The sequence below is a fragment of the Hylaeus volcanicus genome, chromosome 5 (genome assembly GCF_026283585.1).
Source record: "Hylaeus volcanicus isolate JK05 chromosome 5, UHH_iyHylVolc1.0_haploid, whole genome shotgun sequence".
Taxonomy (NCBI): domain Eukaryota; kingdom Metazoa; phylum Arthropoda; class Insecta; order Hymenoptera; family Colletidae; genus Hylaeus; species Hylaeus volcanicus.
The window spans coordinates 27,287,655-27,313,698 of NC_071980.1; the positions used below are offsets into that span (position 1 = coordinate 27,287,655).

The 26,044-nt window shown below is 51.3% G+C and overlaps 1 protein-coding gene across 2 annotated transcripts in view; it reads right to left on the reverse strand.

Annotated features, from left to right (window-relative positions):
* LOC128876736 (protein pangolin, isoforms A/H/I/S-like) overlaps positions 1 to 26,044 on the reverse strand; it is a 99,628-nt gene that overhangs the window by 38,164 nt on the left and 35,420 nt on the right. The window contains exon 4 of one of the 2 annotated variants that reach the window (XM_054123337.1): positions 2,530 to 3,522. The exons of the other annotated variant lie outside the window; for it this stretch is intronic. Within the exon in view, the coding sequence (XP_053979312.1) occupies positions 3,460 to 3,522 (63 nt within the window). The 3' untranslated portion in view covers positions 2,530 to 3,459. Of the gene's footprint in view, positions 1 to 2,529; positions 3,523 to 26,044 lie in introns of those variants that run through there. 2 annotated transcript variants of the gene reach the window in all.

A 26,044-nucleotide genomic window follows, 5' to 3' on the forward strand; every position in this document is an offset into this window, starting at 1 on the left:
CGCGCGACGAGAGATCACGGAACTCTTCGAGCCTCGACCATTTCGCATACGAATAATTATAACCGTGGGTGACATACCACGGAACTCTTTTACATGCACGTAAAGATAAATAAAAAATTCTTCGAAACCAAGTATGGCGGTCTGTCTACGTTCCACGCGTACTTTACAAAACGAAAAAGTAATCGATTCATCCATTACAGGAGTACGAGTGAACGTACATAAGAAGAATAATGTTATCGAAATATGAATCTGTTAATTCTGATATCGTACGGTCCTGAACGAAAAATCTACCTCTGTCCTTGTCTAAAAAGGTGTCGGATTACTAATTGCGATCAGCTTAAGTTGTACAGATCGATTTCCGACCGATTTTACGACCTCGCAAGATCCCTACCAGCAAGTATAATATCACGCGCGAAAAATGCAGCCGAGACCGTGCTCGCCGCATTTATCGTCCACGTTAAATGGCCGCTCGATTAACTTTTACGAGCCGGCAATAAATATTCCCGACGCTGTTTTGTCACTAGAGGGTGGTATTGGGTGGAGGAAGGGAGAGAAATCGCGTAATTATAAACGCCCGTGTGTACGAGGGGACAGCTTAACGAACCGAAGGAAACACTTAAATCAGAGGAAGCGGAGAAGAGAAGAACGAGGAGGAGAAAACTGAAGGTATCAAAAGAAGGACTAAGAGGATTCGTCGGTGTAGCCGATCGGAGTTCCGCCCCTGGCGCCGATTAGGCCGCAATTAGGTCGACTATTGTTATGTTAATGGCGAACGGCCGGGGGGGATAATATTAGGGTGAGCCGTGGGGGGAATGATGTTATAATATTTCAACACCAGTACCCCGGGGTTGCCGGTGCTCAATTGATAAATCATTTCGTAAGTGGCGGGGTGCGATATCATATTCATATTCCACGAGAGCGAGAGAGAGACAGGGAGGGGAACGCGTGTCGTGGCGAACCGGTGGATCACCCCGACACGCCGTATTTACCCGAGACTCCCATTCACGGATCATGGATCACGAATCGCTGCGAATAATCGTGACGGCTCGTCGAACGGGCCAACAACGAACCACACAACGACCATTTCCGCCCGGATGATTTGGGTGTTCCGTTCGTGGGACGGAGCCGGCCATCTGAGACGCGGGGACGACGTGGAAATTATAAGTGTTTTCCATTATGGTTTTCCATTCGGTTGCCCTTAAACGAACCTTGCCAGCGACCGCTCGGAAGATTACGGTAAACAAGGGTTTTGTGTTTACGCGTCAAGATACTCGGGCAAACTGTAATTTGTAGACTGTGTATTGTACGCTTTCACGGATACGGAAACTTCGTACGAAACGTATGCGGAATGTATTCGACGAAATAATACAATAATATTAATATTTCATTTTGCGCAAGTATATACATCCCGTCCACGCGGATCCAGTATAAATACATCGAATCCACCAGTCTAGTAATTTGGTATCGCGTGGATACAGAGTTAAATATTCTCTGTGGGTATCGCGATGTAAATATTTGTACCGTGTTCGAGCGAGAATGTTGCTTTTCGATTCGATACCGCAGGCTAATGCTATCGGTTAACTCGTCGATTCCAATCTTTATGCTTGGTTTAAATCGGATAAACTAACCGATCTGCTTTTTCTTCGATAGGGAGGACGGTTAAAATAATCGGTCGAATAAAATTCCGTAAGCGATCGGATTCGACGAAGTTGACGCGAGAATCGTAAAACAAGACCTATACACGTATCGACCTTCGGTATCACGCGTGACATACATCGCGAGCGACGCGATGTCAACGACCCTGCCGATAGAACGCTAATCACGCGAACCCCTATGTTTCTTCGATTCCCGCGGCGACAGTCGGCGAAAAGGCAAATCTCCGCTGACTTCGGACACGGTGAATCGTCGCGATTTAAAAGAGAAGTCCGTGCACTTGTTCGACGTTACTTTGGCGTTAAACGAGACGGATACGGCAGGAGCTGAACGGCGATCCACCCCCGTCGAGCGCCTCGTGCGAATAGTGGTTTATATTGCGGTAAGAGCATAAAGGACGGGATGATAGACAACCGCATGCAATTGATGGGGTGCAAACGGGGTCGACCGCGCCTGACGGCCTTTCCTAACAGCCGTATTACGCGGGTGTTATATTTATTTAATACGCGGTCGGGCCAAGGGGGTTCCGTGGGCGCGAGTATTACACGAGTTATTATTTCTGCTGGTGGGCTTGGGGTGGCCTCTTCCCCCCCCCCCCCCCCCAGTAGATACGGCCCCATTGTAGCCCAGCCAAAGTGGGCCGTTTTGACGCCCGTTGGGGTGAACACGATACTTCTCACAGTCGGTCGAACGAGAAACGATACATGGGGGAGAAAAAGAACGATTTGTCCGGATTAGTACAAACCCACCAAGAGGGCGAGCAAGCAATTCGTGGAAACGGTGGATGGAATCGATCCAAGATTCGATCCTCCAATCGTCGCGTGACTACGATTCGAAAGTGCCGCGATTCCATCTTCCTCTTTATTTCCAGACATTTTTCAAGCCTCCAGCGTCGAGACACGATCGAAGGAATCGACGAGAGAATTTACCCGAACCGCCCGTGCCCGGAAGTTTCAGCGATCGAGAGTCCCTCGTGTTTGGAGAAGATAGCAACGCGACGGGACCCTGGGTCTATGCAAATTGGTATCGTCGATGGAGAGCTCGCAGAAACGGAACGGACTCGTAGCTGCGGTAGGTTACACTTAACGGCCGTTAGAGCACACCGGAGAAAACTACCGTTCTGCTCGGCCACCCACGAAGGTAGACGTTACGGATAGATGCTGATTGATTCGGTAGGGTGAATACGATACTTCTCACAGTCTACGAGGATCGTCGGGATTAGGCTAATGCACCCTTCCCACCATGCTCGACCAACACTCTCGTGGCCTCTCATTCTATTACGGTCTGACGAACCTATATCGAGGCTAAGTAAGAGTCCATCGACTCTTGGACAAAGCCCCCCACAGCCGTATTACCGGCCAGCCTGCTGCTCCGGTTATAGTTTTAATACCCTCTCGTCATGGGATACCCGAATCTCCTCTCCTCGCGGTCGTCCGAGAGGTTCGTAACGACCCACCGCGGCTTCAACGTTTCTATTCGGCGTGATGGGAGCCGGTTGCGCGTGCTATGCGCGTAGGCAAACGTTTCTATTCGGCGTGGTGGGAGCCGGTTGCGCGTGCTATGCGCGTAGGCAAATATTTCCAATTCGGGTGATACGGATCGCGTAACACGAGCGAATCGTGAAACCCTTATAATCCAACATTTGCTTTCGATCAAGCGAATCGATATTTAATCGATTCGAGCCGAGCAGTTTCTTGAACAAGAACACCAAACTCTAATTCGACCGAGTGCGGATGAATTTTGGACCATTGTGCATCGTTCGGAGAAGCGCGTTCCGCTCGTAAGCGTCTAGAGCAAAAGAGGCGCTTACCCGAAAGGATCCCCTCGTCGCGTTGCACGGTGGGCGAACGAGACTGCCAAACCACTTACCTGAAACAGAGAAAAAGAAGGCGAAAGGTTAAGGACGGCGAGAAACGTCGAAATTCCAGCGAAACAATGCGAACGAACAATGGAAACGGACACGACCGGTCCCGCTGGAAGGGAACTCGGTCGCGTATCCTTGGACCTCTCCCTGGTTACGTCGACTCCAGGGAGATCGGAGTTGCCGTACCGTCGGGTGAGTTTAGGGTTGAGAAACCGTGCAAGGCGCATCATGTTTTATCGCCGTCATTACCGATCCCCCCGTGCCCCTACTTTTCAAGCCGAACGGCCCTTTGAGATGCGGGGCATAACGCGATGAGGCGCAGGGACTCATTACACGATATAATAAAATGCGCCAAAAAGCCAGTTAGTCGACGGCCCTCGATAAAAGCCAGTGGCGTAGGTAGAGGGAATCGTGACGTGAATCTGGTAACCGTATGCGCGCGCGCGCGCGCGCTAACCGACGACCGGGCTTTTTACGGGGAACGAGTCTAGCGCGGAATTCGTTTATTCACGTTTGAAAAATTATGCAAACAGAATTTTAAAATAATGCACTGCCGCGCTTTACGCGCACCGATGGAAACGACGATACGAGATTAATTAATTATCCACGATGCAGATTTAAATGGCGCCGCGCGCAAAGGGCAATCGCGTCGACCGAGGTCTTTTTCACAGCGGAAAAAAAAAAACGTTTTTTTCCTTCCAATTAATCCCAATTATCGCCTATCGAGAAGCTAACGGAGTTTCGGTTGCGTTATAAAACGGAAACGACGAATTCGATTCGGAGCATTCCGACCGTGTTTGCTTTCAGATCCTAGTGATTCTTTCCTAAGGTTAGCTTTACGTATCCGTGCCGAACGACCATGATTCCTTCGTTGTCCCCTACCCAAACAAAGGCAACATTATCGCTGCAAAGGGGTTGATGCCGGCGCGCCTGCGCGACGATTCAGCCTGTTCCGGCTCTTCTCGTTTGCGGCCGATATGTGGGTCAAAATCGGAAATAACGCAATAACCATGGCAAAAGCGAATGACTAAAGAGCGTCAGAAGCGTGTGAGCGCGCGCGACATGGCAATCAAATTGGCCACGCTCGGGCGGAGAAACGCGGCAGACAACGAGATAACTGGCGTCGTACGGTAACGCTGTACGGTGTACGGCTAATGATAAAGGGTAGTTCCTTATCGGCAGCCATGAGTTTCTCCCGGTTGGTATGTTTGACGAGAGAGGGAGCGAGGGAGACGGAGAAGGTGCCAGAATCGAGGTAGGTCGACATCGGTGTATATTGTTCATAAATTAAGTATATAAAACCGTCGCGGTGTCGGTTCCTTTGATGCCAGATAGGCGGCAAACGCGTTTTCTCTATTTACAAGCCAGGCTTGCCAGCCCGTGAAGATAGACCGAGGGAGCGGGGTGAGGCGAGACGCGTGTACGCCCGCGCGCGCACGCTCGCGATAAGGTGCACCGATTAAGCATTAAGAATTAACAGACCTACGCCATAGATTTTGCTCCATCGGTGGCTGCGCTGCACCGAGAGCTCTCAGACTAGGCGAGCATACCGTGTCGCCGGTATTACCTCGCTGCAAGATTTATGCGTTTCGCGTATGTAATATTCGCGACCTCGCGCGGTTCTCCCCCCCCCCTGATACGCGCCGTTGCCTGGAGACGCATTATCGGCATCGTTGACGCTCGCTAGACGAGAAACATTCGCCGATCGCTTCTTTCGATCGTGTTATTAAAGACAAGAGACACGTTTGTATCCTTTAGTTTCTGTTACAGGGGGCGACTCGTTCCAGCGACACAGGTGCAACAGAAGGGGTTGAAATTTAGTTTTACTGGCTAACACTCTTTTTCTTACTAAACGATTAAAGGGGAGTCGTGTCAGATTGTCAAAATCGAAATCTGAGCACGATTTTGCGTTCTCTAGTTAAATTCCTCTCTCCCCCTCGCTCTCCCTTCCTCTCTTCAGCCTCGACGAATCTGCGTGTCGCCAAGTGCACCTCGTGTAATATATCGAAAAACCAGCAATTTGCCGGCCTGCCGCCAATTGTCGAGGAGGCCACGCCGGCCACGTGGAATCCTGATCGTTAGGGTAGTTAACGAGTTCGCCGGCACGTGACACGAGCTACCTCGCCTCGCTCCTCCTCGCCTCGCTCCTCGCTTCTCGGATGCACGAGACATCCACCGCGGAGCCGCGACTGAGAACCCCTGAATACCACGTCCGGTGGGGACTGGCTGGTTGGTCGAAGCAGGGGCGAAGGAGACGTCCGCGGAGGCGAAGAGAGGAATCGGATAAAAGGGAGTCAAGGGAGAGGGCAAAGTACCACGGAAAAAGGGAAGGGGCAACGCGGGAGGAACAGCGCAGGGCCGTGCTAGGATTTTTGCGAGCCCCTCTCCTTCCTAATGGTAAATCAGAGTGTCTCAAACTTTACTTCCCGGTGGACTTCATCGAAAGAGGGACAACTTTTGGATCCTTTACGGCAAAATTAAGTTCTCGTGTTTTAAATGTAATCTCAAACTATGTTAACCCTTTGCGCTCCAAGTACTCCTCGCTGGTACCGAGGAACCTTCGACCTTCGAACGGGGAGTTGAAAAACGATCGCGTGAAAATCGACCAACCGATCACTTCGCCCTCGAGTTCCGGTGCAAAAGCACTGCTACGCTTCCAGTGTCGCGACGGAGCTGAAGCTCGTCGAGACTAATCCCATAATCTGGAAAGCATAACCAAACCGATCCTCCCCTACGGGAGGCTCTCGGCACGAAACTCCTCGAGTCCAATTACCACCTTCCCGGAGCCCCATGGTTACCGAGATCCGAAAAAATCTCGAAGCGGAGGGAGCTTATCAAGCTCTCCCTGTTTTCAAGTCGAGGAGAGCCGCAGAGTGTAGCTGGTTTAGAGCGTGCAGAAAAGAGGATGGCGAGAAGCGCGCTGCTGCTGCCGCCGCCTGGAGCGGCTTACGAGTGCGCAAGAAAGAGGACAAAGAGAGCGCAGTCGAGAGAGAGAGGAGAGAGTAGTTGTAGAAAAGGCTGATAGATCGTGTCGCGAGGGCTGGCGGAGGGCGTCCAGCAACTGCGTCTGTAACGAGAAACGGCAGCAACGTCGGTGACACCCACTACGTGTGCACGCGTACGCGCCATCGTGTCTTCGTTACGGCCATGGACCTAAGAGTATTTTTTATTTTTTTTTTTTAATTTCCATTGCGCTCCAATTTCAGTTTCACGAGTAGGGGGTACGGAGGATGCGCGAGAATAGACCTATCAAATTTAGGTGCAATTGCCGACATCCCTCTGAGATCAGACTTTCCTCTTCTCCTCCATAAGCTAGGATTACGCTTAGCCCCTGTATTCTTATGTCTATGGTTCCGGCATATTTCTCCATCTTCGACTTGCTCCTTTTCTTCCGTCGAGCGTCTTTTGAAATGTCTAGCCATATTTCTTCGTACGTTACCATTTATCTCGTTTCGTCTCTGGCGCTTGTTCGGTTGGCGAAATTTCTCTCTTTGTTTTACTCGCTGGCCCTCCAATCGTTCGCGCGCTCTCTCTATGCTCTACGTCGTCTTCCTATCTCTCGCGCGAGAGAGGCCGATACTCTCCTCGTTTACAATGTTGCCGCGTCTGGCGCGCGGCACCGCCGCGAATCCAGGGGCGTACGGAGCCCGTTAGTGCCACTCCACGGATTCGTCGCGTGCTTCGCGATTTGCAACGCCTGCGCTCTCGCGCGCGCAGCTAATTGAATCGCTCGGCCGAGAGAGGATGGATCGCGTCCGAGAGTGCTCCGAGCCTTCGAGCGGGTCACGACTTCGCGGAACCAGCAACCGCGAGACGATCGTTTCGGGGCAGACGTCGCCGAATCGGACCGGTCATTCGTTGGTCCTAAGCGGACCTCGTTCTGGGAAAAACGAATCTTTCGTTGGACGAACGATTGTTCCAATTGGGCAGGTCATCGGTAGAGCTTCGCTCCGAAAATGGCTGTCCACGACGACTGGAACGAACTCTTTTATCGTTGGTTTCGTTTTCAATGGTGCAGCGCGAGCGATCCTTTTCCGTGAAGGAACTGGCCAGAAAGTATTGCCAGACTCGTGGGCGAACGAGTAACGGTTAAAGTTCATTTACATTTTCCACCGACAATGTGCTCGCTCTTGACACTGTCGCGGAGAAAGAGGCAGAGAGATAGAGGGAATAAGATTAACCAGAGAAAACGGTAGTTGCCGGAGTACATCGAATGTTTCTGGACCGTCCGACGCGGAGCGGCTGGCTCGCAGGCTCGGGCTACGTGGGCGTCGCCACTTCGTAACAGTTTATCGGAACACGAAACCACGTTACTCGACTCGATAAATAAATCCAAGGTTTATTTGGGCTCGTCGATAAAGCGGACGAAACGCGTCCAACCGGCGCACGTGCACCTTGCATCGTTACGACGTCTCTTTGCCGATGCTTCGGAAAACAATGGACGCGCACGCCCGCGCGAATCCGGCGCGATGAATGTTGAGTAAACGATACGGGTGCAGTCGGCCGAGTTACGATCAATTTTACTTAAATTGAGAACGGATACTTTCCTAAAAATTCACTATAGAAAGATGCACGATACGTTACCAAAAATATAGGTTCTTTTCCATTTTACAATTCTAGGCTTCGTTATGGAGATATGAATAGTTCAAGTTTTCGCGCATGGTCACGTGTTGCACCGGTCAGGGTGCACATGGGTGGCGGGCGCGATCAGCCGACTAGGATGCAAACGAAGCAGCGAACTTTACCTGCTTATATCTAAGTAACGAAGCATCGGAGTGAAAAGCAACCAAAGGACTTTTCGATTTCTTTTTACGCGTGGAGTCGATTCCACGTTACGGAGGATCTCGAAAATCTGGCCGCGCATATAGGGGCACTCTTTTCCCGCTTCCCATGGGTTCGACTCGGGAATAGAAAGGAAAACAAATCCTGGAGAACGCGTCGAATAGTGCGCGCGCTCGCCTCGTGCCGTATATCCCTCGCGGGACTCGAGTCTTGGCGGGGCACTGAAAGCGGAGCAGCTAAACGAGTGCTTTCCACGCTACTGGATGATGGATGAATGCCTACACGTTTGCCGCCGTCGCTAGATAAGGAGACGAATGATTGCTATACGTGGCTGGTTTGCTCTAAACGCGCGCCGAGGGAATTGCTGCTCTCTCGGCGTGCGCTCGGATCCGCACCGTTGCAGCTGCAGTTGCCTTACCAATGTACCGCGGCAACGAGACCTCGCTCTTGCCGTGTGTTTCCTTCTGACTTCGTGCAAACGATGTCTCCCAGCGGTGGTAGTCGGTGTCGTCGTTGCCACTTATCGCAAAAACTAATCCGACGCGGTTCGAGCCACGCGAGTTGGCCCGTGGAATACGTTACCGCGACCGTTTAAGGGATTCCGACAGTAGTCCTCTCGCATCGCGCCTTTGTCGGAGATCGCGGACTTCCTGGGGATCGAGCGAGGGCCGCGGAGGGCGCGATCGATCGCTTTGGGATCGACGATCCTGAGAAATCGTGAATGGGACACGGCGAACGTAGACGTCACGTTTCGCGAGTGGCAAATTTAACGTCGAACGAGACCAGGCTTCGATTAAGAATAAACAGCGACGGCATCGATCACCCCGAAATATCGGTGAAGGGTACACCAAGATCCTAATGGTAAGATATCGTCCAACGCCTTTCGACTCGTCGTTTCGTTGCGAGTATTTAGCATCTCCGTTGTCTCTGTTCGGCGTTTTAGTGGAATCCTTGACCGGAAGTAGTTACGAATCCGATCAGGGGATTCGGTGGAGGAGGCGTGACGGGAATCTTTCGGCGATGGTTTGGCCGAGACCTGGTCGACGACGAAGGAAATACAATATTTATGTTGATGCCGCGCGCCAGTGGGGCTCGGTATTTAAGTTGTGTAAATCCAATATAAACGCCAAACCTGTAATAAATAACCTCTCGGCTAGCCGAGGGGGGGGAGGATGCTGGCGGAGGAAGAGGAGACGCGGGTCCGAGGCGGAGAAAGAAGGGCAGAAGCGCGATGGAAACGGGAGAGAAGAGGAGGAACGACGGGTAGAGAGGTTACATTATACCTGCCTTGGGGCCTTCAGTCTTCGCCTTCGAGAACGAGATGAGAAAGCATCGGCTCTCTCCCGCGGAGTCGACGGGAACGAGAAGGAACGATAGAAGTAGGAGGAACACGAAAGGTATCCTCGAAAAAGAGGGCGGAGGAGTTTTGACCCTTCGCTAACGGGACCCTTCTTCGCTTCTTTCTCGCTTATAACGCGAATCCCTCGACCCTCGGCCCAAATAATAGTGTTCGACCGGTGGGTCCCACATGGAAACGAGACACCTACGCTCTCATCTTCGACTCTCGGCACCGTTCTTCCCTTTGCAACCCCTCCACCGCGGTGTCCACTCCGGCTACTCTAGTTTCTGTGTTACGCAATACGAAATCGCAGGGCAGGTGGCACTGCTAGGCGAGGTCGACGTCGCGGAACAAGGGGAGAAGCTACTCAAAAATCAAGACGACACAGTTTCACCAAGGGGGGACCGCGGCACAGGTGGCAGAAGCTGGGAGAAGCGTCCACGGAAGTATTCACAGGTAGGACGAAAGAACCTTCCCCTCGTCGGTCGTGGGTTACATCAGGCGTGCGAGACTCGAGGATGCAGAACGATTCGAGAAGATCGGATATTCTTTTCGTCCACAAAATGGTTGCCTGTACCTTTCGAAATGGTACCGACCAGCGTACCACGTGCACAGCCTTCGAAATAACCGTTTACGAAGGACGCTCGAGTAGTATTCCCATACTCTGGCAAAGAGTTGGGCAATTCATCATTCGACGTACCGTTACATGCCTCGACCAAATGGTACCCGAACCTCGGCAAAATAGATTCAGCGTTCTCCAGCGTAGAGGATGCGCCGAGATCTCGTTCCTTGACTCTCGATCGCGCAACCTTGGTCTCGGACCTCGCGAACCCATTTCGCAATATCGCAATAGCGGCGAACGAGTCGACTGCCACCGCTAGAAGCACGCCGATCGACGCTGAGGTTGCTCGCGAACCGAGCCCCGCACATTACCATTAGGCGAGTCGAGGTCGAGATCTAGAGGGAATGAGAGAAGCGGGGTGTGGCAGGCGAAATGCAATTACGCGAAAGTGTACCCGGCAACGACGACAGCGGTCTCTCCCGCGACCCGGACCCGAAACGCGAACTCCTTTCCACTCGGCGACGGCCGTCAACGATGCTCGAATAACAATGCCCCTCGCGATTAACGATCGCTGTTTTGGAGCGACACGTACGCGTTGGCAGTGATCGATGTCCGTAACAATTGGCTCATCGATGGAATACAAGATCGAAATCGTTCGGTGGAATTAGGGAACATTTTATGCTATTAGTTACAACGATCAAAACTTGAAATTCTCAGAGATCGTCGATGGCAAACTACTTCGTTAGTCTTCGTGGCGTCCCGAATGGAACTTTGGATCGCGAGGCTAATATCTTCGAGTGCCGCGTTACGTCTGTCCTGCCTGTGGTCTTTGAACCGAGACGAGGACTCGTTCGCTAAGAATCCGCTTCGATTCGTAGCGGACATCTTGAAATTTAACAATCCGTCGATTCTGGACTCGAGACGTAACTCGCGATTGCGCTCGAGCTACGAGTAGTTGCGATATAATTGAAGCTGGCAAAGTGGTCGTTGTTGCACCGAAAGATCCACTTTTCCTTGGCTCTATTATGGATACGTATTCACCGGTAGCTTGTTTTTATTCCATGTTTAGAGATACCCGCGGCTTTTCATCCGGCGCGATCTGCATCGAAAGGCTGCATTCGATCAAAGATAATGAGGAAACTGAGGCTGCTTCGTTAAAATGGGATTTATCGCTGTGGGAAAAGAACCGCGGAATCGCGTACTTTCTTTATCCGGCGATTTAACGAAACTGAAAGAGTATACAACAAGCCTCTCGATGCATGTTAATCGACCGAACCAGGAGCCACTCCAAAGCGCGCTAGACTACTCGCAAATGGCCTCCGCGTGCTCGAATAGAACTGGAAGCTTCAGCGTCTTTCGCGTCGCGGTTTAAAACACGAAGTAGTAAATCATTTGGATAAAATTTATACCGTGCACTTAAGAGACGCCACAGTGAATTTCCAAAAGGTAGCTTTTCAATAAACTATCACGGTCTACCAACACTGTGCTCCGGCAACTGTTGTGGTCAATGCTCATGTATCGCTGCGAGGCTGCAACTCGTATTAGCGACTAGAGATGAGAGGACTGAATTAGACGCGAAGACGAAGCGCGGACCCCCTACCTTACAATGACTGCTCAAGGTTAACCAACAGAGGAGCCATCCAAACGAGCAGCAAACAGGAACAATGGCTGCGCGACCTATCGAGGCGTTTCGAAGCGCGCTCCGCGCCTTCCACTACTGATATACAACGTAGGGTCTCTAGTATAAGGACTACTGCCGTTGGTAATTACCCATCGTAAATCCTGCCGTTCACCGAGGTCGCTCCCTCGAGTAACAAGGCGGGCAACTTTGAAGACAACGCCGGAGGAGCTGAACTCTGGCTGCTCTGCGGCGAGCATCGTGCTCCGAACCAGAGGACGCGTGAAATAAGAACCGCGACAGACAGCGGTCGCGTTTTCGTGAAATTGTTCAAATAAACATTCGAGTTTTACAAAACTATTCGGTGCAATTAGTTTAAGGCGAGTCATCGCGAGTAGTTGCATCTGTTCTCGCGGGGAAAGTACGCGAACCGTAACTTAGTAAAGATGTCAGTAACTCTGACCAGACGTAACTATTTATCAGAGAGTAGAAATTCCGGCCTTCGATACGAATATGTTAGAGATGAACTTGAAAAATTCTTTCAGACGGATTACGTTACTTCGACGACGATCTTTGTCTCTACGAAGTCTCGCCACCGAAAACTCGAGGTACTGTTTGCGTTTGCTCTTATCAGACCCGGTCGAACTAAACGTCGAGTATATTAAAAAGATCGAAACTCTCGATACACGAGAGAAATCGACGCCGGGTTCCGTCTTCGCGGCTATCGACGAGGCATCGACGGCGAGCGGGTTATTTTCGCCGAGGAGCTCGTATCGCGGCGACATCTTGACACGTACGACGAGCGTGCGTGTGCACAGCTGCATTTCGCTCCGGTGTTTCGGCGCAATTACGCCTGTTAATGGCGCGGCGTTATGGCGTCACACGGCTCCCCGCTAGAGGAGGCTGCATAACGAAAAGTGCGAAGGCACCAATGGTTACAAGAGGATAAAAGGATGCATGCCTCGAGCTTTTATGGACGACCGTCGGTGAAGTGTGAACAGAGACGAAACGACGGAGAAAGGTACATCGGCGGAGACTGACGCGCGACAGAGAGGGGACGCGCGCATTATCTAAATGCGCGACACTCTGGCTGGTACACGTTCGCGGAGCCACCCCCTCCTCTCCCTCGTTGGCAGAAGCTACCAGATTTTCTTCTTTTTTATCCGGCCCCCTCTGCACTCGTCCCTCTTACTCCTCCGCCTAAGTGCCGCGTGTTCCGAGTGCTGTCCAACGACCGTCGAGTGGACGATCTTCGGCGTCGTCCCGCGGCTCGACCGTAAACGCGTCACCGTTTTCCTTCCCTCGCGCGCCGGGAAATTCGCGTGCTGGAATATCGCGATCCCGCTGTTTATGGATCATCAAACTCTCGGACGGCCGAGGTGTAAACAGCCGCGATACGCGTCGCGCAACGAGAGAATCGACGTTCGTCAAGCACGGATTAGCATTCGAAGGAATCGATCTCAGCTGGGGCTGAGTAGCGAAACGCGCCGATTATCGTCAGCTTTAACGACAAGGTTTTCGAGAAGACTTTTTTCGCTATATTCGAAAATTTTCTATACGTTATAATAAATAAATCAACGAATCTAAACTTCTCCTCTGGCACTAATTCTATTTTAACGTATCGTTTTGTCACGAATCGTTCGACATCCGTCTATGTCTGGATTTAACCAGCAGCGTCGGTCGCGTTTTCACCGAACAGGAGGAGTGTCGGGTTCGACTAATTCCGCAGTTAATTAACCTCTCGCCACCGAAATGATACACCGCGGCATAATGTAGCGACAGTATCGTCCGATCGAGCGTCGAAATCCGCCCTCGAATCAAAAGATCGTCCAGCTGTCGCGTCGCGCACCTGTTGTCCCCGTGCGTTTCGACCGGCGCTGAAATCAAAATCGACCCGATTCGAATCTGCACGCCCTGGGGGCAAGGGAAGAAAAAGCCGTCGTAATTAGGCACGCCGATGATCGGACAAATTAGAGAGCTGTCAGCTGCCAAACACGATGCACACGCGAGATCTTTGCCAGAGGCTGGCCGGATGTCTTGGCTAGGGAATCCTGGCTCCTATCGTTCAGGATCTCTGGTCGAAGGAATGTATAGATGTGACGATAATCGAGCTGGGTCTTGTTTAGAATTAGTGTCAGTCTTCGACAGTTTCGTGAGGATAGGGATTTTGGATCGAGTTTTAAATGCGATATGCTCCGAAACTGGAGTCAAAAATAACCTAGGCTCCAAAACCAAGTCAACGACTGGGTGCATAGTTTCCATAGAACGTGTTAGAGGCAGGACTAAATGATAGGCGAGCTCGGAAGCACTGCCCGTCGACGAGATCGCCGAAAGGCGTCGAAATCGGCGAAGGCGCGATACGCGACGCTGCAGCTGCACCGAGTGGGCCGAGAGACCTTGCCCCGCGAGGCAAAATATCATCGGGGGAATTCGACGAACGATCGCTCGTAAATTACTATAGCCGGCCTCGACCGTGCGCGCTCGCACGAGCATATACGCGCGGTTCCCCCGGTACCGAAACACGCAGCCTACGAATTCTCCTGGTGCATCGACATCGCGTATACCATCTCCTTCGAGCGCAGCGAACTCGTCGAACCAGGGAGGAGGGGAAGGTGATTCTCGAAGAGGCCCCGCGACAGCCCACGGCGACGAAATATCGGTCGAACAGTCGTAAACGACTACTCGACGTTTTCGCGATAATGACGTAACAACTTCGTTCGACGACTAATTGGCCTGTTTCGGCGCTCGACGAACACGGGAGGCACAATTGACGCGAAACGACACCGCCGGCACGAGTGACAGCGATCGATTCCCTTATCTGCCCGCCAATATCCACGCGAATATACTTAATTGAGCCAGCACTCGATTCAAGAACGCGCCAACGACGCGCGCCGAATCAAACGGCCGGGTGCGATCGCACGGAAATCAAAAACCTGTATCGAGCCTGCTCTTTACGAACGACAGCGAGAACGCGCGCGACGATTATTGATCTCTCCCACCTCCTCTGCCGGAGTGGGCGTTCTTTATATTCGCGCAGGTGATTGGGTCCTGAAAGATCGGCAAAAATATTCTACAGCCGGATACTTGGATCCGTTGGAACGATGCTGTGCATTCCGCCAGCCACGACGATCGCGAATCGAGATCGGCAGCGATTTAATTTAAACAGGCTTCCATGGAAATAATAATAATAATAATAATAATAATAATAATACTTTATTTACGGGCTACACGCCCTTGATATCCAGTACAATGTGATAACATGACCGCAAGAAATACAAAAACAAAAAATGAAGACGAATACGGTGTCACTATGATGTAAAAGTGTTCAACCTTGATTTCGCATCTGTAAAATTGCGACTACTGATCTTTTAAAAACTAAAGGTGAGCCATGAAAGAGATCGATCGACATACTGAGGCTGTTAGCCATCGCACACATTCTTGTGACACAATTTTGTTTCGCTACCGAGGTACGGTACGGGAGATCTACGGACACGGTTGAAGCGCATTTCGCAGGAACTTCCTCCCCGTGCGACAACGTTGACTGTTCCATCCAAGGAGCACTCGATTCACGGGTGAAACTCGTCGAGACGCGGCGCGGTGCGATCTCGGTGTGTGCTCGAAAGACCGAGAGGGGACTCGACGACGCTCGAGAACGGAGGAGGCCAGTTAAGGACGGAGAGAGGAAGATGCACCATGCACCATGCACCATGCACCATGCACCGTGCATCGAGGAGAGGCCAAGACGCAGGGACCGAGAGACAATGACACGCATACCGCGCGGCCGGCCGGCTAGGGGAATGCAAATAACAGGAGGCGGCGATGTTTTCGAGTCGGCTAGTATGTCTGGTTGGGGGACCAGAGAGCGTGTTTCACCGATGGTTAGCGTCAAATATTTGGTGCGTGCACGAGGTATGGCAACGCTGCGCACTCCGACGGCCACCAATCTCCTCCTCCTATTCCACCGCTAGCTTCTCCTCCGGCGGCGTTCCAGCGTCGTTCTGCCGCCACCTCCGACGCCACCGCCGCCGCGATACACGCTGGACGCGATAGCGTCACGCCGCGCAAACTAATTAATTAGTTGCTTTTCTAACGCCGAGGCTAACCGCTGTCGGGAGAGCGCCACCGCGACTCGGACCTCCTCCTCGCGTTCCCTCCAACAACTTTTCCCGTGGTGCCCGCTCCCTCTCAACGCTTTCCCTCTCTTGCGATCGATGCCTCGCAACAGGCGCCACCAAACCGCGGCCCACATCTGGCCCATCATTGCACGGGCCTGTTACAGTCTTAACCTCAGGAGTTGAAGAGATACCTACAAATCCAAGGGGACAGAGGCAAGGGAATTGCACCGTTCGGTCCGTCTTCGTCCCCCCAGAGTCCCCCTTTCTTTCGAGCAGCCAATCGAGCTACCTCGCCAACTCCTGACGAAAGCACTATACGTGAGAACGATTTCTGAACGCACCTCACTCCGGAATCGCGAAACAATATTTCATCGCAAATTAGTCTCCCTCGATGAGCATCCGCAATCAACGTTGAAGATGAGTAACGCTGATTTTAGACCTCGATCCAGCGATCTCGATAGCAGCGCGATAGGTACTCGCCACGGCGATGAACCTTTAATGCGTTAATGACAGGAAACGAGTTGACTATGCGAGCGGACTCCGGCGTCCGTTTATGGAGGCGACCGGCAAATTGTCTAAGGAGGGGCAGGAATCCTAAAGAGTCCACCGGTTACAAAGGAACTCGAGACTTCCAGCAAAACTTTTATTTGCGAAACGTAACGCATACAAATGCTGCGAGAACGAGTTAGACGCGAGCGCTGAAATCTATGAAATCGAATGCAATTTTTTGCGACACAAGGTCTGCCAAGACATCCATCGATGTAGGTTTTCTGGGGCATTCGCACGATTTCGTCGAGAGAGGGTCGAAGGACAATCGCGATCGCGCGGAGGAAGGAGCGCGGGTTCCGGTGTGCATCGTCGGTGGAGCATTAGCATTTAATGCAGGTCTACTGTAAAACGAAGCTTTTTTCTGCGAGTCGGAGTGATCCGGGTGACTGTGGGGCCGGGTTTCGACCGCGTGTAACCACGTGCCGGCGGAATCGGCAAAAAGCAACGAAGGAAACGCGCAAGGGAGCACCGGGAATACCGAGGGACCAGCGATACGAACAAATTGCGAGGGGCACACACCGATGCCATTAAAGGAGCGAAAGCGGCAAAAATGTGTGCGCCGCCTCTCCGCCTCACCGGGTACGGTTCCCTCTCGGCCGAACCCTCCTCGTGTTTCGCAATTTGTTTCCGCCTCGTCTTGCCGAGCAGTGCCGGCTGCGACAACGCGCCGAAGAAACGCTTCGCCAGGTAACGACACGTGAAATTTTCCGGTATACGCGGTATCGCGTCGAGGAACGAGGGAAACGAGAAAAAGGAAAAGAAACGGTGGCGATCGTTATCCCAACGATATCCAATTCCACGGCATTTGGCAGCATGCGAGAAGAGACGCCCGTAATTTCAGTAATTTCCACAGCAGCGAACGAGAACTTCATTCCCTACGGATGTCGCGCATTACGCGATTATAATTGCAGCTGCATAATACGCTAGACACCCAAGGAGTGGCTCTCCTCTGTTGTTTGAAATTCAATCCCGAGAGATCCGGAGAAAGTTTAACGTAGAACCGCCTAAATACAAGAAATTCGTCGATCGAGATCTGGTCCTTTTGCCGATCGAAACGGGATCGATCGACTGGGGTTGTTGCAGATCGAAGTTTCTGCTTCCCGAGAAGTCGGTACGTCGAGATATCGGAGAGGAACGATTTGGTCATAGGTTCTGCATCACGGAAGCTTGGCGCCGACGCACGAAGGGCGGGACAAGGGCGCGGCCACCGCTCGTTCTCCCAATTTCGCGGGGTGCGCCCGAAACGAGGTGCCGTTGCGGAGCAAGGACCCCCTCAATTATCGGACGGTGGTGATTTAAGACGAACCTCGTGTAGGAGGGCAAGCTTTTCGCAGACCGAACGCGTACACCAGCCGAGAAGCGATCGGTAATCAACGGCGCCGAAGATTAACGAGACGCTGAAACGAGGAGAGCTTCGGTTATGAATAAATCAATATCGATAAACCGCGTAAGCCGCGTTACGTTCCAAGTAATAAGCTTCAAGGATTTATGCGGTGGACCCTTCGCGCGACCTTTTTCTTCCCTGCTCCCTAGTCCGTTCGTTTCGACTTCCTGCTGGCAACGCGTCGACCGATCAATTTATTTTCTTCGCGGCTGTTGCGACGTTCGCGTTCAAGAGACGCGATAATCTCTCGCGCATAGATACATACATTGTAACTAAATGCAAATTATCCCAGTCTTCGAGATGCGTAAACATCGCGTGCAAGCGAAAGCTGCGAACAAGACATTATTTCGGAGCAACGCGGTTGCCCGGTTTCCTTAAAATTGCCAGGGACACGTGCGCATAAACGATGGAAATTAATGCTTTCAGGTGACCAGACCGTTCCCATAATTATCGTTGCGGCTCACTTCGAGCCCAATTACATTCGCTGTGCACCAACCACGCGCATGCATATTAAAGTCATGTTTCGACTCGTTGCGAATTCCATCGAATAGATAATCGTCGATGACATCTCCCTTCGAGCGTCGAAAAGTTTCGCGTCTCCGCTTAATTAGAATAGTCTACGAGAGCGCGGGCTCGACAATTTTATCTCGGTTCGAGAAATTAGCGCAAAAAAAAGGGTGGCGTGCGACGCGAAACACGAGAATGCGGAGGTAATTTCATTTACCGGCCCTTGAAACTTAATTTAATTTCTACCATCGATAAATGGAGTACATACTCGAAATAATTAGGAGGACTCGCGCATTTAAAAAATATTCGAACGTTGTTTTCCGGTTCGACTCTGCGGAATCTCTGCGGAAGGTACCGAGCGGAGCAAAATCTGAAGAATTGAAAATTCTACTGATTTTATACAAATTTAATACACGATAACGATTTAAGAACGAGTTAAATGCACGCTGTTCTCTCACCTCTGGTTCGTTCGCCTAACTCGGAAACGTACAAGTTACCTAATTGTTTCAAACCACGCAGTTCACGATTGCCAGAACGATTAATAGCAAACAAGACGATGCTTCGCCTGGAGAAATAAGGTTCGTCCATCGCCTTTCCCACCTAACGATTCTTCTCCCTTCACGCCCTCGAACACTCCCACGTTAAACAGCCGTAATGAACGGAACAACGAGGAACGACGGGTTACGAAAACTAATTAACGCATCGCGGCATCGAGACGTCGCTCGTAGCTCGCCACCGGCGAACTTATCGTCCGACCGATTCCCGGGAGGATTTTCTCGTTTGTCAGACGTCGGTGAATTAACGCGTGCAACGTGCGATTATCTGTGTCAGCAGCAAGACAGCTTGCGGAGGCCTCGACGATACACGATATCGTCGAGGCTCGAACGAAGCGCGTGCAAGTCGTTGAATTCGTCGACGCTCGATTACGGTTAGAAGAATCCCGAGCGATCCGACTCGATCCGGTGGAAATCTTGGATCGAGTCGGATAAATCGACGCATATTTTACGCCTGTTCAACCGACCGATACGGATTCCGTGTCCAAAACAGAATTCGCGCTCGCATAAACACGCTCGAAATTACGATAGTAAATCCCCGGGAAGGTTAATTGAAAAAGATAATAATGCTCCTCCCGGACGGTAATTGGACATAATTAATATTCATTGACAATGTAAACCGATAGCTCTGGTACGATGAGAGGGCACCTTGGGGTTTAACTGGCCCGTAAAAAATTGCCGTATCGCCTTACGTTTTCGTTCCCTCCCTTTCTTTCGCGCCGTTATCGTACGACGCCAATCGATAATTAACAAATACACCCCGGTGATTATCTTGGTCTAATTACCGGTATTATTAATATCGTTTATTCCGTGCAGAACCGTAAAAAATTATGCGAACGATAATGAACGATGCCAAAGGGCGAGACACACACGGCGCTGCGGGTGTTATTAAGCAAGATTAACCCGTGTTAGCAGTCACGGTAGCGTGAGGATTCTTCACGCTGCCTCGACTCGTTCCCTCCCATCTACCGGGTGCCCCGCTAAGAAACACGATGGCTCTCGAGCGACACGGAGGGGAGAACGATAATTTCGACGAACGTCTCCGACAGATAAGCGCGCGTCACACGTTCGTTTCAGTGACGATAACACGAAAGATATGCGTAAACAGTAGCGGTAACGCTCGATAACACGTACCGGGGCAGAGGTAGCGTCCCGACGTCTGCGCCGACGAATAAACAGCAGCCTTCGCGCGTCGCACATCCCGCGGAAGAAACAGGGACACGAGACGCGAAACGGACGATAACATCAGGTGTCTCTCGTTATTCGATTAGAATATTAAACGCAGAGGGGAACGACGATACAACAGACAGTAATATTTTTTAAGAGTTAAACTCTTCTGCGATCGCTTATTCTCGGAATGAAATCGAACGAGAACGAAACACCCTCGTTAACCCAGCCGCGTCGCCAACCGTTACCCATCGTCGAAAAATCGCTTCGATTTCCGCAAAATTCGAGGAACTCCGAGACCAGCGGTCCCCCGAGTCACCGATCCACGGCCAATAAAAAACAATGGGGCCCGCGGTCGTCGGGACGCAGGATTTCGTCGAAAACCAACAAGGACCCCACGAGCCCGCGAAGGTTCGTGGATGCCTGGCCCAGGGACGTTCTCTTTTTTCACCTCTCCCCCCGTGGAACCCGAGAAACAATAACCGAAACCTGGCGACCGGTCGGTCCCTGGTTCACTGAATGAATAAACCAGCGTGTCCAGGGATCGAGAGAGCCCCGCACGGGGCCTGGAGGCCATGTGGACTCGGTCGAAAGGGCGTTTCATCCGTGCGCGATGCAACGAAAAAGGGACGCGGAACGAGGGAGAAGGAAGGAGATACCAGGCTGGGCCCGGTTGCCAAGGGCTATAATAATAACTAACACGAGGTTGCGTTAAACGCCACATTAGTCACATCCGATAATGATAAAGCCGTGGCCGGGAAGTTCCTCGGCGCCGATATAAACAGACCTCCGCGTGGTCCGCGTCGTGCACACGCATCATGCACACGTGCGTGCCTCTTGACAATTTTGTACGGCTGTTACCTACGGTACAGGGTACCAGGTAGGCAGTTCGCGTACGCGAATCGAAGGTCGAAAGTCGTTCGCGGAGATCTATTCTGGGAGCCGAGTAATCTTCCTCGCTCTTTCTCTCCTTCGAGCCTTCATTCCACGGTTTCACGTATTTCTTTATAAATAGTGGCTTGTTCGGAGCGCCGCCGTTTCCAACTACCAGGATCCCTTTATCGAAATATGGCCTCTGCAGATGAACCAGACCGCAGAAGCTCTCTATGAAACTATTTTTCCAAGAGTTGAAATATTTTGTCGGAACCCCTGCGCCTTCGAGTGCTCGATCTCCCCGGTAATTACTCTCTTCGAGGTGCGTCGAATCATAAATGAAAATTATGGAGCACGAGCGAATCAACGAGTCGATGAAATTCAATCGAGCGCACACCGATGGAGAATTGCGATATGAAATATTAATGTCGAAACACCTCGGACAGAGATCCGCTACATTTTTCAAGGAATTCCATAGAGAAAAACTCGGCTCGCGCGAGGCAATCTCGCGATCGTGAATTCGAGCGAAGAGTCGATCCGAACTACGGCGAAGCGGGTAAAAATCTGATCTTGACCCCAACGCGAGTTTGTCGCTGTAATCGACAAAGAGGCGACTGTATAACGCGAGCTTCGGTTAACCGTGAGGGACTCGACAGCTCGTCGAGGCGGGGCGATTTAAAGCTGTGAGCATTCATGACGTAGCGGCCGCAGGGCACACATCCTACGTTCCCTGATAACAATGATAGCGTTGTCTCGGCCATGGAGTCGTCAGAGTCGGAGCGAGGAATCCTGGTACCGTGGACACGCTTATCGCTGGATTTAGATGGAAATTGGATGGAAACGAGGCGATCCGAGGCGAACTGGAAATTTCTATGTACCTTGCAAACGAGAGAGTAATATCGACGATTTAATGCTAATCGTGGACTCTTTATTTGCAACGTGTTCGAGCGCGAGGAATCGCATGATCATCGTTTGAAGAGATTTGAAAAAGGACGCGAGAAGAGGATTAACGAGAAAGTAAGTACCGGAACGGTTACGGTGTTGGACGATCGATCGAATGAAGCCATACGCCGCGGAAAAAGGTGAAATCTCATTTTGACAGAACTATAAAATCGTCCGGCCAGTCTTAATTAGAGCCATGGTTGGTCGTTCTTGGTAATCAGGAACGGCATCGGGAGGTAGTAGCCGTAGTCGAGTAAAAAGCGAGATATTACACGGCGCTGTAACGGCGCACTGGCGACTGCACGACGTGGTAATTACGTAATTACGTAATTCCCCACAGCAATTACCAAAGTTTTAATTGCTGTAAGCCGTAAGCGGCTCCGCAATAATATCATTATTCTCGGCCACTCGTGACTACGGAACGCGCTCCGAAGAGAGGTGCATTCGAATTAAAGACGAATTTGCGACATCGATCGCAACGCGAGAAAATATCCCAGCACGCAACGATCGATTTTCGGTTGCTTCGGTTGCCGCTCGTTACACTGAAAAGAAAAAATAGTAATAACGAAAAAAGCGATCCGTTCGCGAATACGTTTTCGAGCCGTGGAAAGGCAGGTGCGAAGGTTCGCGGAGCCTTCTTCCTGCTACGCAATTCGCCCTTAATAGCCACTCTCTCGCTATTATCTACGCCCCAAAAAGCCCTGTTGCTCCCTACTCCCGGTGGTTCGTTCGCCTCATCCTCCGTTTCACTTGGACAGGAGATGGGCCGTAGAGTATAGTGCTTCTGAGCAGACTAATAGCGACCATATCGGTTGCTCATCGGAACACGTTTCGAGACCGAGGCACGATATACCGCTGGTCGTGTACCTTCCATGCACCGCCGAAAATGCCGTTGAATTTCAGCGATAGCTCTTAACGCCGCCAACAAGCTCTCGGGACCGTTCACCCCCTCGCTCCATCCGACACGAGTCTACCCGCGAGGCGCGGCTTTCGTTTCGATAAACAATCTTAAACGAAGGGTTACGCGGCCGATTTCGTCGTTTATTAATTTCACGTTAGCTCGAAAGACACGCTCGAGAGCCATTCGATTTCAATATCCGGCTGGCCGCGGGGAATTAAGACGCCCCACCGCTCGTGTTGTCACTCCCTTTTAATTAAGCCGACGACGCGAATGTAATTACCTGGACGTAATGACTCTCGCGACGTGCAAACGGATATTACCGCCGTGATAATTACAACCGTCGGGAATGGTAACGATCGCCACCGGTGTATTAATACGAAAATCCGATTAAAGGCAAATATATATAATTTAACCGCGATCGCGACGTGATGTTTGCGCTGTTACGTTCTCGTTGTGACGCAACGATTCGAAATGTTACGCAAATTCCGTTAGAACGCGCCGGATTTTCAATTAATTAGAGCTTAATACGAAGGCGCGGGAGACTCGACGAACCAACGAGATCGAAAATCGAGCCGATTCGTGTGCCCGACAGGTAAAACGGTCCCCTCGTAGAACCCCCGCGAAATAGACGTTCGAGTCACGCAACCGCGAAACAACCCGTCGAATTCTACCCTAATCGCGCAACCAGCCCTCCTCGTCGACTTACCAGAAACGGTCATTAATTAAAGACGGCCAGGCCGTCATCTTCGTGTCACGCGGCGAACAACTATATATCAAGCGTTTAGCCCCTGAGAAACCGGCTGTCGCGAACTTATAGTTTCAGGAAGCTCGTCGAGGCGAGCTTCGTTTAGCCGGTGTCTCGGTTCGGCTATTCGACCCTTCGGCAAACGCTCGAGACAGCGACGCAGCAAAGTCATTTGTCAACAACGCGCCGGCATTTCAGTAATTCAGCAACGCACGCGGTGAAACTGTTTGTAACAACGTGTCGAGTCCTCGGCAATTTACGCACAGCCGCGCAAGAAAATATGCCTCCCGCCACGGTCATCGCGGCCATTTAATTTGTCAACGGCATAATGGCATTCCACGATTCACGGGGAAACGACCGTTTCATCGCGATCGTCCTCGCGTCGCGAATCGAAGAGTTCGAAGATCGTAACCAACGGATCTCCGTAAGGGTCGGAGATGCCTAATACGGAACGTGCATAGGTATGCTTTGCATGTGCACGTTCTCCTGGTCGAAGGAAACCGCTTTTTCCAGTCGATTTCATATCGAATAGGAATCCAGCTTTCCCCTGTTCGATACGACTCGACCAAGATACTGAAAAATGTCAGATCGATCGCCTTGCGAGGCGGAGAGCGTAGGTCGCAAGAAACGCTCGCTGAGACAATGACACCGAAACAAAATTAACTCGACGAGCTGTACTTTTCCGCGAAGAACAAAAATACACCCGACTCTAAAGGGTTAGATCCCTGAAGATTCATCGCGCATCGTTCTCGCGACGCGGGACATATTTCTTTACCTTGCTCCACATCGCCGCAAACTATATACACGCGAACGTACGTACCGATCGATTTTTCACACATTCAGTTTTAATGGATCCACCAGACCGCGTTCCAGTGTAAAGAAGCAGCCGGGGATTTATATTCCTGCGGCGTGGCACACATTGTCGCGTTCGGTTTCTCGAAAGAAAGGGGAACGCACAGGGAACGAGAGGGCGGTCCGACGAGGTGCTCTATAAATATTAATTCCCGCGCCTCTCGGCTCCCCATCGTAATCTTCTCCCGGGTCGTTTAAGAAACGCGCAAGCGTTTCTCAAAGAAACGGCTAATTTCTGCGGCAGCTAACATTAGAACAGCTTACGTGGGCGAAGACTGCGTGGCGATGCGGGATCCCGCTGGAAATAAAATTAAAATACAAACTCCCATCGAAATGCTCGCCTCCCTGATAACCTTCGCGACGTGCATTCTATCATAATTTCGCGAACGTCATTCGAGTCTCTAGCAGGAGAAACGTTCTTCGTCTCGATCGATGCCAGAGGAATTGTCCGACTGGTTTACTTTTTTGCAAGTTAGATATGGTAAGCGAAACGAGGCTGGCAGTCGATTCCTAACAGTTACGACCGCGGAACTGCTAATATCGTCGTCGATAGGACTCGAGCGGCGACGATAAGATTGATCCGACATTCTAACGTGCCAGATACTAACCGTACTGTTTTAACCATCCGCGGGTCTGACATCGAACGAAACTCGGTGCAAACAGACCGAAATCTGAAAATCTAGACCGCAAAGAGTTAAGAGGATATGGAAGTTCCACCTTCTCCTCTACCCGAAATACAGCAAAACAATATTTCCTACGGGTTAAAGTCGTCTTCGTCCAGTTTGACCAGCTATCGACGTTGAGCTGGACAATCGCCAACCATCCTATCGTTGACAAAAATAATCGCAGGCTGGAAGGAGTGCGAATTGGCAATAATCGGAGCATTTCGTGGAACTAGATGCTCTGGATAAGCCGATCGGTCGGGTGATGTCGTGTGTAATGCCAGGGGATTGACGGCGAGGCATGCACCGCCAAGGAATAAATATTAAAGAGACAACGGAAAGCTCGCGCGCGGACAAAGGGCGTAATGAAGCGGCGGAAAACGCGTACGGCTGAACAATAACAGGTACGCGGACGGGGAAAGGGGCAGTGGCCAATTGCGGTAAACAATAAGAAGCGACGAATTGTAATGCACTTTTTTTGTTTGTTTTTTCGGTCAACCACAGGAGTGGCCTAGCGTGACGTCACTTTTTGCGCAGGCCGCTCGTAATAGCACAGCTTACCAGCTATTACCGTGACTGGCACGCCCCTCTCATCGTTCACCACCACGTTGATATACGTTTCTCGTCGCTTCGTTCCCTCTCTCGTGGCTCTCTTTCTCTTCGGACTTCCCTTTTGCCCCCGAACCGCGTCTTACTACCAGCGACACGACCTCGCCAACGATTATAGCTTTTCCCGCGGATTTGCACCAGACCGCCGCCGAAGAGACACTTTCTCCGCGACACCGTAAACACGACGGTCCTACAGATTCCCATCTGTCCAAAGAATGGACGGGCGGACCCAAGTCGTAAATTTTTGTATGATTTTTTGAAATAACCGGCTGCTCTCTTTATAAGCTGGAATCGGATAGCTACGAGTGGACATCCATTTAGAGGGTGGTTCGAAAGATCAAAGTACGATGGGAATCAAGAATGGCG